Raw genomic sequence first — 15217 nt, 5'->3', positions numbered from 1 at the left:
ACCACCTAGCATAATCTTGGTGTGCTCCTACAGTCCTCTTCAAACACCCCCAAACAAGCTTTATAAATTCCCACAAACCTCGTTCAATATCCCACAAGGAGTTTGCTCTTTACAGAAGACTGAGGATCATTTTATCCCTTTGTGACAAGGTTACAGACTCTCTCTTGAGCCTCTCCTAGGTTAAACCAGGGGAGGATCCTTCAGTGCCCATCTACCAGTGACCCAAGAGCTCTGGTCTCTGTTAGCTGCTGCTTGAGATTCTGGATTCGCTATTGAGGGGGATCTCGACATGCTGCAGAATGGGACTTTCAGGAGCATGCTGAAATCCAGCCAAGGCAGGGGCAGAGTCCTGCACATTGGGGTGGAGTAAACCCAAAAGCCCCGTGCAAAAAGCCAGCTAGGGGCTGAGTGGTCAGAGAACAGCTTTGCAGAAGAGGCCATGGGGCTCTTGGTGAGGAAGCTGAAGAGGCGTCAGCTGTGTGCCCTGGTGGAAAAGGCTCCCAGCAATGGACTAAAATCACAGAAGAAGTGGTCAATTGCCTTGGCACCACAGAACTTCAACTGAGATAAGAGGAAGGTGAGTGCTGCAAATAGCAGCAATCCCCCCAGCCAAGGCCCAGCTGCCAACTGGACACTCACCTTCCAGGTCACGAGGCTTGCATAGAGCAGAGGCTGGCCTATGGCCAAGTACCGATCATAGGACATGGCCGCCAGCAGGTAACACTCACTACCAGCAAAACTAGAAAAGAAGTGGAACTGAGCCATGCAGCCGGGAGCAGAGATGGTCTTGTCCCCAGTCAGGAAGCTGGCCAGCAGCCGGGGCAGGATGGTGGAGCTGTAGCAGGTCTCCAAGCAGGAGAGATTGCCCAGGAAGAAGTACATGGGGGTGTGCAGGTGCTGATCTGCCATCACCAGCACAACAATGAGGATGTTCCCAAAGACAGTCGCAGTGTAGATGATGAGCAAGAGGATGAAGAGCAGTGTCTGGAGGGAGGGGTGTGCTGGTTTTGGCTGGGATAGAGTTAACTTTCTTCATAGCAGCTAGTATGGGGCTGTGTTTTGGATTTGTGCTGGAAACAGTGTTGATAAAGCAGGGATGTTTTAGTTACTGCTGAGCAGGGCTTACACAGAGTCAAGGCCTTTTCTGCTCCTCACCCCACCCCACCAGCGAGTGGGCTGGGGGTGCATGGGAAGTTGGGAGAGGACACAGCTGGGACAGCTGACCCCAACTGACCAAAGGGATATTCCAGACCATATGACGTCATGCTCAGCACATAAAGCTGGGGGAGGAAGAAGGAAAGGCGGGACATTCAGAGTAATGGCGTTTGTCTTCCCAAGCAATCGTTACGTGTGATGGAACCCTGCTTTCCTGCAGATAGCTGAACATCTGCCTGCCGACGGGAAGTGGTGAATAAATTCCTTCTTTCGCTTTGCTTCTTTGCGCAGCTTTTGCTCTACCTATTAAACTGCCTTTATCTCAACCCACGAGTTTTCTTACTTCTACTCTTCCAATTCTCTCCCCCATCCCACCTGGGGGGAGTGAACGAGCGGCTGTGTGGTGCTTAGTTGCTGGCTGGGACTAAACCATGACAGTTCTTTTTGGCGCCCATCGTGGGGCACAAAGGGTTTGAGATAATAACAGATTCAACAGAACTTCTATCTGTTAAAAGTTACAGGTCAACATTAGTTTATTTGATCTGCACCATGATCTTTTCTTTGCTGTACTTGTTAAAGATTGCTGTGCGCTTTTTCAGTTTGCTGTGCTCTGCAGTAATTAGTGATGTTTTGCCTGGGAGATTTGCTCCTTCCTCTGAGAGCTATTTTGTGGAAGAAATACAGAACAGCACCCTTGCTTCCTCCTTCTGTGATGTTGTCTCCCTCGTTACAATGGCTTCTCAGTACCTTGAACATCCGTGGATAGTTAAAATACTTCTGTTGGTATTCCTTAGACATATTGCTTCAGTTTTGTCTAAGGCCAACAAGCAATTTAGGAATATGAGCCAGGCTCCGTGAGAGTATGGTCATGGGTGGCACGGCATGTGGGAGAATATGGGCAGGTATCTAGAGAACTTCTCACCTCCAGTGGTCTGGAACTTCACTCCCAAAGAACTACAGGATCCTGATGAAGTGGTAGAATGATTGAAAAAAAATGCTGTGGCTACTCCAGAGAGGCACAACTTACCACGCTGTGCTGGGCCCTGGCCAGTATCTACCAAACACTGCTCGATACTATGCAGCACCCCCAGGAAGAAGAGACGGGAAATAAACCAGGCACTGTATCAGTCGCCCCTATAACTAAAAAGAAACAGTAGAAGCGGAAGTCAGCTCGTTCAGTAAGGGATGAAGAAGCTTCTCCTAAGAGGGATCAGGAGGAAGAATCAGAAGAGGCAGCCTGTTCTGTGGTAGAGCAATCACAAGAACAGGAGGAGGAAGAGACTGAGATAATCAATGAGACAGAAACCACCCGCTCCCTATCCCTGAGTGAGCTGTGAGATATGCAAAAAGATATTAGCCATCAACAAGGTGAACTAATTCTCAGCTGGTTGCTTCGATGCTGGGATATTGGGGCCAGTAGTCAGGAATTAGAGGGTAAGGAAGCCCGGCAGCTGGGATCCCTTGCTAAGGATAAGGCCATTGACAAAGGGACTGGAAAAAAGGCAGGAGTCCTCAGTCTTTGGCAGCGACTCCTATCAAGTGTGAAGGACAGGTATCCCTTCAAGGAAGAACTTGCAAATTCTTGAAGGAAATGGACCAACATTGAGGGGGGCATCCAGTATCTGAGGGAATTAGCTGTGTTGGAGGTGATCTATAATGACCAGGCATCCAAAGACCTGGATGAAATCCAGCGCACAAGGTCCATGTGGCGGAAGTTTATACGAAGTGCAGCGACGTCATGCACCCACACCCTGGCGATAATGAGCTGGACAGACACTGAGGCACCAACTAGAGATGAACTGGCCAGACAACTCCGAGAATACGAAGATAATCTTGCTCCCTCCATGTGTGCTTGTGTCTCGGCTGTGGACAGACACAGACTGACCCAAAACATGTTTGAGCAAGCTGAGAAGGGTAGGATTTCCTCATCCACTCCAACCAAAGCCTCAGCTATTAAGAGTCAGCCTTTTCCTGCTCAAGGGAAAGGGTACCGGTGGCGCACACCACGTGCAACCCTGTGGTTCTTCCTGCGTGACCAGGGGGAGGACATGAGGAAGTGGGATGGTCAACCTCCCTGGAGACTAGAAGCTTGGGTGCAGGAACTGCAAGGGAAAACAACAGCCAAAAAGCATCCACCCAGGACAATTACTGCTCCAGTGTCTGTTGGGCAGAGTAGAAGGGCTGACTGTACCTTTGATCCTGAGGAAGGAACTTCTGTTTTGAACTTACAAAAACTAAGTAATGAAGACTCAGACCAGGAGTAGAGGGACCATGCCTTTGGTCAGGCGGAGGAAAGGGACAATCGGGTTTACTGGACTGTGTGGATTCGGCGGCCTGGCACATCAGCCCCACGGGAGTAGAAAGCTCTAGTGGACACCCGTGCACAGTGTACTCTAATTCCATCAGATTACAAGGGGGCAGAATCCATCTGTATTTCTGGAGTGACAGGGGGATCCCAAGAACTGTCTGTGTTGGAGGCTGAAGTGAGCCTAACTGGGAATGAGTGGCAAAAGCACCCTATTGTGACTGGTCCAGAGGCTCCATGCATCCTTGGCATAGGCTATCTCAGGAGAGGGTACTTCAGAGACCCAAAAGGGTATCGATGGGCTTTTGGTATAGCTGCTTTGAGTACGGAGGAAATTAGACAGCTGTCTAGCTTGCCTGGTCTCTCAGAGGATCCTTCTGTGGTGGGGTTGCTGCAAGTTAAAGAACAGCAGGTGCCAATTGCTACTATGACAGTGCATCGGCGACAATATCGCACCAATCGAGACTCCCTGGTTCCCATCCATAAGTTGATCCATCAACTGGAAAGTCAAGGAATGATCAGTAAGACTCATTCACCCTTTAATAGTCCCATATGGCCCATGCAAAAATCTAATGGAGAGTGGCGGTTAACAGTGGACTATCGAGGCCTGAACGAAGTCACACCGCCGCTGAGTGCTGCCGTACCAGACGTGCAAGAACTTCAATATGAACTGGAGTCAAAGGCTGACAGCTGACCACAACTGACCAAAGGGATATTCCATACCATATGATGCCATTCTCAGTATATAAATTAGGGGAAAAGCTGGCCGGGGGACTGCTGCTTGGGCTGGGCATTGGTCGGAGGGTGGTGACCAATTGTTTTCATTTGCATCACTTGCCTTTCCTGCTTGTTGTTGTTATTTTCCTTTTCATTACAATTTTTATTATTATTGTCATTATTATTTTATTTTATTTCATTTCACTTATTAAACTGTTTTTATCTCAACCCACAACCTTTCTCGCTTTTACTTTTCCTATTCTCTCCCCCATCCAACCTCGGGGGAGGGAGTGAGCGGCTGTGTGGTGCTTAGTTGCCAGCTGGGACTAAACCACGACACCCATCCTTTGATATAGTACACAGATATCATTCCCTTAGTCTATGGATCACTCCTGTGAAATGTCTTTAAAGTGTCCATAAATATCCACAAATGTCCACAAAATGTCCATTGAGTTCATTTAGTCCATGACTTTGGGCTCCATCTCTTATGGTGGTCACTCAGGACAGGAGAGATGTTGTATTGCATGGAGTTATTGGGCACCACAGCCAGCTCAGGTCGGGTCACTGCTGCACTTGCACTGCTTCTTGTAAGGCTTGTCCTCCATTGGTTCAGGTGGTTCCTGCTACAGTAATTCCTCTAACATGCAACTCCAATCATGGATTACAGCAATTTAAAGGTATTTCCATGACAATCTCCTCCCCTGGTCCCTTTGGGCCAGGTTTTAGGGTTTAGCATTGCAATGAACTCCTCCCCTTGCTCCTAGCCTGGCGAGCAACAAGGGGTTCTTGTTATAGGAATTCCTATAACATGCAACTCAGATCCCAGGTTACAACAATTTAAAGGTTTTTCTATTACAACCTCCACCCCTGGTCCCTTTGGAATAGACCATAGATTTTAACATTGCAATGAACTCCTCCCCTTGCCCCTGCTCCAGCTTGGACCTACCCACAGACTGCAGTCCCTTAGGGGTGTACCTGCTCCAAGTGGAGCCTTATCTGTGCTCCACAGTCTCTTCAGGGGTATACCTGCTGCGGCACAGAGCTATCCAGAGCCACAGTCACTTTGCGGTGCACCTGTTCCAGCGTGGCCTTATCCATGGGTCACAATGCCTTCAGAAGTAAAACTGCTCCAACATGACCTTACCCACGGCTGCAGTCTCTCCAGGGGTGTACCTGCTCTGTCATGGGCTTCTCCATGGCCTCACACTTTCAAGTGCTCCAGCATGACCTCACACTTTCAAGTGCTCCAGCATGACCTCATGCACAGCCACAGGTGCTTCCAGGTGTACCTTCTCCTGCATGGGCTTATCCTTGGGCCACAATCACTTCAGAGGTACACCTGCTGCGGCACAGACATAACCACGGCCACAGACACTTCGAGGTGTACCTGCTCTGATATGGACTTATTCACGGACACAGACGCTTTGGGGTGTCCTGCTCCCACGTGGACTCATCCACAGGTCACAGTCCCTCCGACTCCAGTTCAAACTGGATTTCCAGCCTGTCCAGTACAGCAGCACAGAACCAGCAGCGATGCCCTGGCCATCTGCCAGCCCAGGCACGTGGCCATTGCTGTTATCAACATGTTCCCAGGCACAGCAGAGGGAGATGATCAGCAGTATGGAAGTACAGAGAGCAGCGAAAGCAAAAAGCAGCCACTAACGAGCACTAGACTCTAATATACAGTGAGGCAAGCAAGCCCCATGGCAAGCCCAGGAGCCTGCTGATTAATAGCTGAACAGCAATAACAGCTATAAATTCGATCGAGCACATTCCAATCAAACCTGTCGTTATCTTGAACCCTTTGAGCCCCTGTTCGGGCACCAAAAAGGACTGTCGTGGTTTAACCCCAGCTGGCAACTAAGCACCACACAGCCCCAGGTGGGATGGGGGAGAGAATCGGAAGAGTAAAAGTGAGAAAACTCATGGGTTGAGATAAAGACAGTTTAATAGGGAAAGCAAAAGCCGCGCAGGCAAGGAAAGCAAAACAAGGAATTCATTCACTCCTTCCCATTGGTAGGCAGGTGTTCAGCCATCTCCAGGAAAGCAGGGCTCCATCATGCATTACAGTTACTTGGGAAGACAAACACCATCGCTCCATACTAGCTGCTATGAAGAAAGTTAACTCTTCCCCAGCCAAAAGCAGCACAATATCCCAGCACTGAAATGCATGTCCTCCTTCTTCTGCTGCCTCAAAATCCAAAATCAACCTGTTTCACTTCAGCATGGCACCTCCTTCAGCCCCACCACTACTTCAGGTCTTCTTCCTGCCTTTAACACACTCACAGCTGTGCACACACCGCTGTCTCCCTGCACTCCCATGGGTCTCACAAATCATTCCCGCTTCCCCTGCAGTTATGGGACCTCCCTCTGGGAGGGTCATGCATTTTCCAGCATCATGGATGTTTCCTGTGGTCCATTCAAGTGTGGGTCCATCCAGGAGCCCTGTCTCTGCACCACAAGCCCCCTGATGCGAGCCCTCACCCTGCACAGTCATGCAGTACAAGCTGTACACTGAAGTTTTTCTCTCCCAGGAACTTTCCAGCTCAGCCCAGCTCCCTCCAAGACCTCCTACCTCCCCTGCCCTCTCTCCAGCCCAGCCCACTCTGGTCTGGCCCCACAGCACTACTTGCCACAGGGTGCTGCAGAGCTCTGGCCACTCACCTCAGAGCCCCAGCCCCTCTGAAGGGCACAGCAGACCCTCGGGGGCAGAGAGGAGTCAGCCCCAGAGATGGGGTGCCACAAGGACTAGGAGGTCAGTGACACCCTGTGTCCCCTGTTCTCCTCTCCAGCATATCCTGAGAGATCTGCAGCCCCTCCGTGCCATCCCGTCTCCCCAGGCTGGCACAAGAGCCCTCCTCGTTGCATTCCTCAAGAGCTCCTCATCCCCCCAGCACAAGGCAGCCTGCCCCAAGCTCGTGCAGCCGTAAAGGTGTTTCTGTTTCCCATTCATTTCTGCTATGCTGAGGATGGATCGTAAACCAAGGAGTTGCTGCAGGTTCATTTCTTTTCTTAAAGAAAATGGTTTGCCATTTATTAAAAGTCTCTGGCTCACACAAGATAGGTGGATCATTAAGGGGAGGAAAAATTATATTTAATTGAAAACAGCAACTTCCAAAGAGGGAAAAGGAAAAAAAAAAATGTAGGAAAGTCAGACTTGGCCTGTCACGACGTACACTGGGAGTCAGCTGCAGAGGAAGGTAGGCAGCCTATGGCTGCTGAAAGATGTGCAGTTACCAGTCTCCTCAGGGCATCCTTGAGCTCCTGGTTCCTCATGCTGTAGATGAGGGGGTTCACAGCTGGAGGCACCACCGAGTACAAAACAGCAAACACCACATCCAGGGATGAGGAGGAGATGGATGGGGGCTTCAGGTAGGCAAATATGCTAGTACTGAGATAGAGGGAGACAACAGACAGGTGAGGGAGGCAGACGGAAAAGGCTTTGTGCCGTCCCTGCTCAGAGGGGATCCTCAGCACGGCCCTGAAGATCTGCACATAGGACAGCACAATGAAAACAAAACACACCAAAAATAGAAATGTACTAACCACAATAAGCCCAACTTCCCTGAGGTAGGTGTCTGAGCAGGAGAGCCTGAGGATCTGGGGGATTTCACAAAAGAACTGGTCCAGGGCGTTGCCTTGGCAGAGTGGTAGTGAAAAGGTATTGGCCGTGTGCAGCAGAGCATAGAGAAACCCACTGCCCCAGGCAGCTGCTGCCATGTGGACACAAGCACTGCTGCCCAGGAGGGTCCCATAGTGCAGGGGTTTGCAGATGGCAACGTAGCGGTCATAGGCCATGACAGTGAGAAGAAAATATTCTGATGATAGAAAAAAGAGAAACAGAAAGACCTGTGCAGCACATCCCCCATAGGATATGGCCCTGGTGTCCCACAGGGAATTGGCCATGGACTTTGGGAGAGTGGTGGAGATGAAACCCAGGTCAAGGAGGGAGAGGTTGAGGAGGAAGAAGTACATGGGGGTGTGGAGGTGGTGGTCGCAGGCGATGGTGGTGATGATGAGGCCATTGCCCAGGAGGGCAGCCAGGTAGATGCCCAGGAAGAGCCAGAAGTGCAAGAGCTGCAGCTCCCGTGTGTCTGCAAATACCAGGAGGAGGAACTCAGTCATGGAGCTTCCATTGGACTTTTGGTCCCTCATGGCATGGGAGCCTATTTATGGAGGAAAAGCCATCAATGAGTTAGGACTGATTTCTCTGAGCAAAATCTATTCCATTTCTTATAGAAACCCCCAAACCACCTGTCCCTAATCAAGAACACGTTTGGCAGGTCCCTTTTGTGAGCTCTGGTTGGTGCTGGCTGAGGGTGTCCCTGGCAGCAGTGCACTCTGTGGTGGGCTCTGGGGGAGCCAGCGCTGCCCTACAGTGATAGGGAAATAGGAACGCAGGGTCTATGGTTAAACCCGCTCGTGATATCAAAGAGCTTTTCCCCACTGTCTCTCCCAAGTCACCCAACCCTGGAGCAGAGCTGTGAGCATTTTGTTTTGTTTATTCTGCTCTAGTGGCCCCACCACCCCCGAGGAGTGTTTTTAAGTCAGAAATCCTTGACATTAGTACTGCCCTCCAGGTGAAACCTTGTGGGTCCTGAGAAGCAAAGGGGCCGTCCCTTAGTGCAGAGTGAGGACAGCCAGTCTGTCCATCAGCCCTGGTCTCAGCTGCCTTGTGCTGGCACCTCTTTGAGCTGGAGGACGATAGCACTCAAGTGTTCTCCCCAAAAGAAACTGGACACTGCTGAGAGCAAAAGAAATCCAGTTTCCAAGTGCAGACCTCCAAACCCCTCACCCTGCCTCAGCGTACCCAAGGAGGAGCTCAGCTCTCCCCTCCCAGCCAGGGGCACAGAGGGCTCACTGCCGCTGCCTGCGTGGAGCCACCCAGCAGCATTTCTGTGGCCTTAGCGCTGAGTTGTCTTCTCCATGGGGCTCCTGCATAACACAGAGATGCCATGGGTGAGCTGTGCCCTTCTGGAGGGCACCCTGCAGCCCAGCAGGACCCCCAGGGAAAGAGTCCAACATCCTAAAGATGGGACATCCAAAAGGAGCATTGGCTCTCTCCCAGCCCTGCAAAATGCATTGCCACAGGCTGTGCTACATCTACATGGGGGAAGAGACCTGATGGGGGGTGGTGTGTGCTCCAGGGGAGGTTTCTGCACTGCAGGGGATGGCAGGGAGGTACCCAGTTCCCCCTCCCACAGTCTTTCTGAGAGTAGCTCCCTCTCCCTCCCTGCCCATGTCTCTGCTGCCTGGAGCTCTCCCTGCCAGGAGCTATTTCCCTGTCCCCATGTGTCTGCTCCCTGCCAGTGCTCAGAGACCCCAACGCACCCGCTGTGTGCTCAGCTCTGCCCTGCAGACACCTCCTGGCAGCAGGGCACTGCCCAGCGGCATCTCTGTCTGTGCAGAAGCTAAGGAGCAGCTCAACCAAGTCCCACAGAGACCACCGAGGTGATGCTGCCCTGCTGTCTGTAGGCTGAGCAGTGCCTTAGGGGACTAGATGAGGTTCCTTGCAGACCTACACATCTCTCAGTGCAATGCTCCTGGAGTCTCAGTGTCTTGTCCAAATTCAACACCTCCAGTACTCTTTCCCTGCCCTCTCTCCTCTCCCTCAGTGCAGGACATAAACTGAGGGTCGGGAAAGCAACTTTGTCTCAAAGAGCAACTTCATTGACCTTCCTATGGCAAAGTCTCCTCTGGAAAGGGTCACTTGGTGAGCTCGACCTGGGATCTCTCAGTGTAACAGTTAAGGTGTCTCAGAGGGTTGTCCACACCTGACAGATCCATTTCCATTCCCACCCATCCAACTAGTATAATCTTTAATGCAAAGACTCAGGAATGCACAAGCTGAAGCAGGAAAGCCTTGCCTTGACTGTCATCTTTGAAAGATCCTCTCCAGAAATGTGCTGGGGGTGATGTGGAGCTGTGAGCAGTCCTGACACATGCAGCACCCTCTCAACAGCAGAAGGACCCTGCCTGGCTAGCGGTCACTCCTTCCACCCTGAGCTTCTCCCCGCAGTGCCCTGGGGAGCTCCCTGGGCAGGCTGAGTGCTGACCCTGGCAGGCAGCGGAGTCCCTGCCCCGGCTCACAGTGCCCTGGGGTGCAGGGACCCTGCTCTGAAGGACAGCCCTGGGCACCCCTGGATGCACACCCACCTTTACACGCCTGCAGCCATCCCCGGGAGAAGGCAGCCATCATACCCTGTCCCTCTGACCGTGCAGGGAGGAAACACTGCTCTGGAGCACACCGTTCTCCTCTATACTAGGGAATCTGTGAGAGTCCTCCGGGAAGTTCCTACAGGCTATGGGATGAACCAGGTCTAGGATAGTCCTGCAGAATACTCATTATTATTGCCCTGCAGCTCAGAGACTTACCATATAGAGGGCTGTGAGGATTTCTCTTCCAGTGAACTCTCCTCTGTCCTCCAACTCCACGCTGCCTTTAAAGTCTCTCTGCCTCGCTCCTCTCTCCTCCGTTCTTACAAGCAGTGCCCTCAGCCCTGCTGTGCTTTGAAGAAAAGCTGCTCCTGGGCAGAGCTGTCTCTCTGCAGCACTGCCCACTTGCCATCAGCTCCCTCCCTCCACCCCAGGAGCCCAGCCCAGCTCAGCAGCAGAGGACCAGCCCAAGGCAGCACTTTCTCTGCCCCCTCTGGGCTCCCTCCAGGTGTCCCTGGGGCTCTGGGGGAACCTGCTGTGAAACAGGCTGGAGGAATCACTGATGTTCCCTTCCTCAGCTGGGGAGAGACGCTTCTTTCCAGCACTGCCATTTTCCTGCTCAGAGATAGAGTTTGGTCTAAATGTCACCTTTCCTTGACCCATCAGTAGGCAGAATACCCAGTGAGTGTGAGGGATCTCCTTTACCACTTCTGAGGGAGGAGATTCAGCTGAGGCAATCGAGGCATCTCATCCTGGGTTTGTAGTCCTGGTCCTGGAAGGGGACTCGACTCCCTCCCATGACTGCCACAAACCCACAGGAGGTGGGATTTCTCTTGCCTCTCTTCAGGTGTGCAAAAATGGACATTTGCATGTGAGCTTTTTGTCTCACCTCCCCTGCTAATTAATGGACATGGAGGGCAGGACTGAGTGCTTCAGATGCAAATACCTGGTGGCATCTGAGGTGCCAGAGGTGGCCCAAGGTATGTGCAGGAAACTGCAGGCTCTAGTGGAGCAATTCTTATGGACAGGGCAGTGTCCATCTTGGAGGCTGTTGGGAAATTCCTTTGGCCAACTGAAATGACAGCAGATGGTCACATTTAGGAGAATGAAACTTGTCCCCACTCGGTATGGACAGGGCAGCCTATAAAGGTATTTGTCTGCCCCAATGGTGTTATTTTGCACCAGGAGAGCTAAGTTTCTCTCTTTCGCTTCTCCATCACCTATATGTATTAGATCAGCATTGACTATGGTGTCTCATGGTGTCCTGCCAGGGCTGCGCAGCCCAGGCCCTCTTCCATCTGGATTCAGCGAGAGCAGGGTTTGCTCACTCTCTGAGCACATCATGTCGCTTTTCTCATCATCTACATCTACATCTACAGCTGCACCTACATCGCATATCATCTTTTACGTTGCCATCTGCAATCCACTCCTAGCATATCTCTGCCATGTAGCAAAGCCTTTACCTATATGGGGTCTTGGGACTCAGTTCCAGTTTAGTTTGTGACAAGTCTGAGGTGGGCCCCAGCGGGCAGCAGCTGAGGGGCTGCAGCCCAAATGGGCACCAATGCCCTCAGCCTGGGGCACAGACAGGAGGAGCTGGAGCCCCGCGTGCCATCACAGAAGTGCCACATTGATGGAAGAACTCCCAAGGTGTGGTGGGACAGCTCGCACAACTCGGGGGGTGTGCAGGATGGACATAGGCTCTTCAGGAGACACACGTCATGTGTTTGATGGAGCTGCTGGGAAGTATGGACCTTCACTATGGGATGGGCAAGAGGTGGGCTGAGCGCTTGTGGGTGAGAGCCAGAGGAGAGGCCATTTAGGGTGATATTGTGGCAGGACATAAAGAAACTACAGTCAGGTCAAGGAAGTGGACAAAGCCTTCTTTGAAAACCTGAGCATTTCTCTGGATCAATGACACTGGGTCTTACTGTGAACTTCAAAGACCCTGACATTCAGTGGATTGGGAGCACAGTGCAGGAGGTTCCTGGAGGTTTTTGGGAAAACTTCTTCTCACAGCTGCCAGGGAGCCCAACAAAGGTGATGCTTGCTTGGGTCTGGTACTTGCAAACATGGAAGAGCTGGTCAGGGATGTGAAAACCAAAGTCACACTCTGTTGTAGCGACCATGAAAGAGGGGTGGGTCCCAGCTCCTGAGCAGAGTGTTAAAAGGAGAGTACAAGTGCAGACGCAAGACCTCAGAGGGGTAAACTGTGGCCTGTTCTGGGGGTTTTCAGTTGGGGAACTTACAGGCAGGAGCACTGAAGGGCAGGAGCACAAGTACTGCGCACTGAGCAGAGCTTTAAGGACAGCCTCCTGCAATGGCCCATACGGACAGTCAGTTGACTCTCTCAAGGGAATTCAATGGCACCAAGACGAGCTCTTACCACTGACGTTAGAGTCAAAGAAGAAACCAAGACCATGTGGGGCCACTGCAGAATTTAGCAAGAGCAGGTGTAAATGGGTCTGAGGTGCTCTATGCTGTCTTTGGCTCAGCCTTCATCAGCAAGGTCTCCCAGACCCTGGTGCCTTGAGGCAGAACCCATGGAGAACAGCTATCAGTGGGTGGGGATCAAGTCACTCAAAGGAGTGAGAATACCTGAGAGAAACTACTCTACAGACACCAAGGGCAGTGAAGAAGGAGGGGGAGGAGGTGCTCCAGGCACCGGAGCGGAAATTCCCCTGCAGCCCCTGGTGAAGACTATGGTGAGGCAGGCTGTCCCACTGCAGCCCATGGAGGTCCACAGTGGAGCAGATATCCACCTGCAGTCCATGGAGGACCCCTTGCCGGAGCAGGTGGATGCACCCAAAGGAGGCTGTGAACCCGTGGAGAGCCCATGCTGAAGCAGACTCCTGGATGCAGCTGTGGACCCATGGGGAGAGGAGCCCACACTGGAGCAGGTTTGCTGGCAGGACTTGTGACCTCGTGGGGACCTCACACGGGAGCAGTCTGTTCCTGAAGGAGTGAACTCTGTGGAGATGACCCACGCTGGAGAAGTATCTGGAGGATTGTCTCCCATGGGAGCTACCCTACTCTGGAGCACGGGAAGAGTGTTAGGACGAAGAAGCGTCAGAGAGAACATGTGATGATCTGACTCAACCCCCATTCCCCATCCCCCTGTGCCACTCTGGGGGAGGAGGTAGACAAATCAGGAGTAACTTGAGCCCAAGAAGAAGGGAGGGGTGGGGGGAAGGTGTTTTAATTTTTGGTTTTATTTTCTCATTACTTTAATTGTTTTGATTCGCAATGATGTGAATTAATGTCCCCAAGTCGAGTCTCTTTTGCCTGTGATGGTGATTGCTGGGTGATACCCCTGTCCTTATCTCAACCCATGAGCCTTTCATTATATTTTGTCTCCCCTGTCCAGTTGAGGCTGGGCAAAAAGGCGAGTAAAAGACTGACTGAATGCATTGGGGTCTCTCCTGTGACTTAATGACATTATCAATGTCCCCGAGGAGCTGACAGAGTTTGCAGATGACACAAAACTGAGGCAGGGGACCACTGTGTACACTGGAGGGCTGCCTTCGGGAGGAACTTCAACAGCTTGGAAGAGTGGGCCAACAAGAAGCTACTACATTTCAGAAAGGAGACATTCGAAGTCTCCCCGCTGGGGTTGCCTAACCCTGGGCAACAGCCCTGGCTGGGGCACAGCTCAGCAGAAAAGGCCCTGAGAGTCGTGGGGAACATAAAGCTGCAAATAAGTAGGTGGTGAGGCCTGGCAGCCAAGAAGGCCAACAGCATGTTGGCTGTATGAACAGGAGCAAGGCCAGGAGATGAGGGGGAGGGATTGTCCCCCTCTATCCAGTCTTCACTAGACCACACACACAGCACTGCACTGACTTTGGGGCATCCAGTCCCCAGTAGAGGAAAGAAGCGCTGCCAAGGGAAGGTGAGGACCAGCAACAGCATTTAGTGCTTTAACCTTCCATGTGGGAGCGGTTGCTGGATGTTTTCAATTTTGGAGCTGGGCTCTGGCGAGAGTGAGAGTGTGAGGGGACGTTAGGTGACGAAGGAGGTGCAGATCTGCAGGTTTTTTTTGCTTGCTTGAGATGGAGTTAGCTTTCCCCATAGGAGCCCTCATAATGCTGTGCTTTGTTTTGATAGCTTGAAAGGTGTTGATAACACACCAGTATTTTGGCTGAGTGGTGCTCACACAGCATCAAGGCTGTCTCTCCAACATTCTCCCCCCTCACCCCCAAAGGCCACTCGGCTGGGGGTGGGCAAGATGTTGGAAGGGGACATAGCTGGGACAGGTGACCCAAACTGACCAAACGGATATTCCACACCATATGACATCTGCTCAGCAATGAAAGCTAAGAGAAAGAGGGAGGAGAGGGGAGTATTCATTATTATGACGTTTGTCGTCAAGAGCAACTGCTACGCGTACTGAAGCCTTGCTTCCCAGGAAGTGGCTGGACATCTCCTGCTGATGGGAAGTAGAGAATAAACCTTTTGTTTTTCTTGGCTTCTGCGCATGGCCTTGGCTTAAACTGCCTATTTCTGGACTCACAATTTTTTTCCATCTTCTTTTCTCTCCCCCGCCATCCTGCTGAGGAAGGGAGTGATAGAGCAGTTTGGTGGGCACCTGATGTCCTGCCAAGGTCAACCCACCACAGACAAGTAACCTGGGATGATAATAGAGACATTGTCTGAGAATCCAGGGAGTAACACAGAAAAGCTGAAACCCCAAAGGAATTCAATAATTACATCTGGCCAGGAATATCAAAGACAGCAAGAAGGGCTTCTGTAAAGACATGGGAGACAGCAGGAAGACTAGGGAAAAGTGTAGGTCCATTGCTCAACAAGACAGGAGACCTGATTACACAGGACATGGCAAAGGCTGAGGTACTGGGTGCCACCTTTGCCTCAGTCTTTGCTAGCAAG

At 51.7% G+C, this 15217-nt stretch overlaps 1 protein-coding gene across 1 annotated transcript; it reads right to left on the bottom strand.

Moving 5' to 3' along the window:
* Nucleotides 1–200: 200 nt before the first annotated feature.
* Nucleotides 201–8332, bottom strand: LOC132320174 (olfactory receptor 14A16-like). The gene is made up of 3 exons (XM_059832445.1): nucleotides 7415–8332; nucleotides 640–984; nucleotides 201–269 (listed from the first exon to the last, which is right to left on the bottom strand). The coding sequence occupies exons 1-3, from the start codon at nucleotides 8330–8332 to the stop codon at nucleotides 201–203; spliced, it is 1332 nt and encodes a 443-aa protein (XP_059688428.1).
* Nucleotides 8333–15217: the final 6885 nt, after the last annotated feature.

Source organism: Gavia stellata, chromosome 34 (genome assembly GCF_030936135.1).
Source record: "Gavia stellata isolate bGavSte3 chromosome 34, bGavSte3.hap2, whole genome shotgun sequence".
NCBI classification, from domain to species: domain Eukaryota; kingdom Metazoa; phylum Chordata; class Aves; order Gaviiformes; family Gaviidae; genus Gavia; species Gavia stellata.
This window is presented reverse-complemented; position numbering and strand designations above follow the sequence as displayed.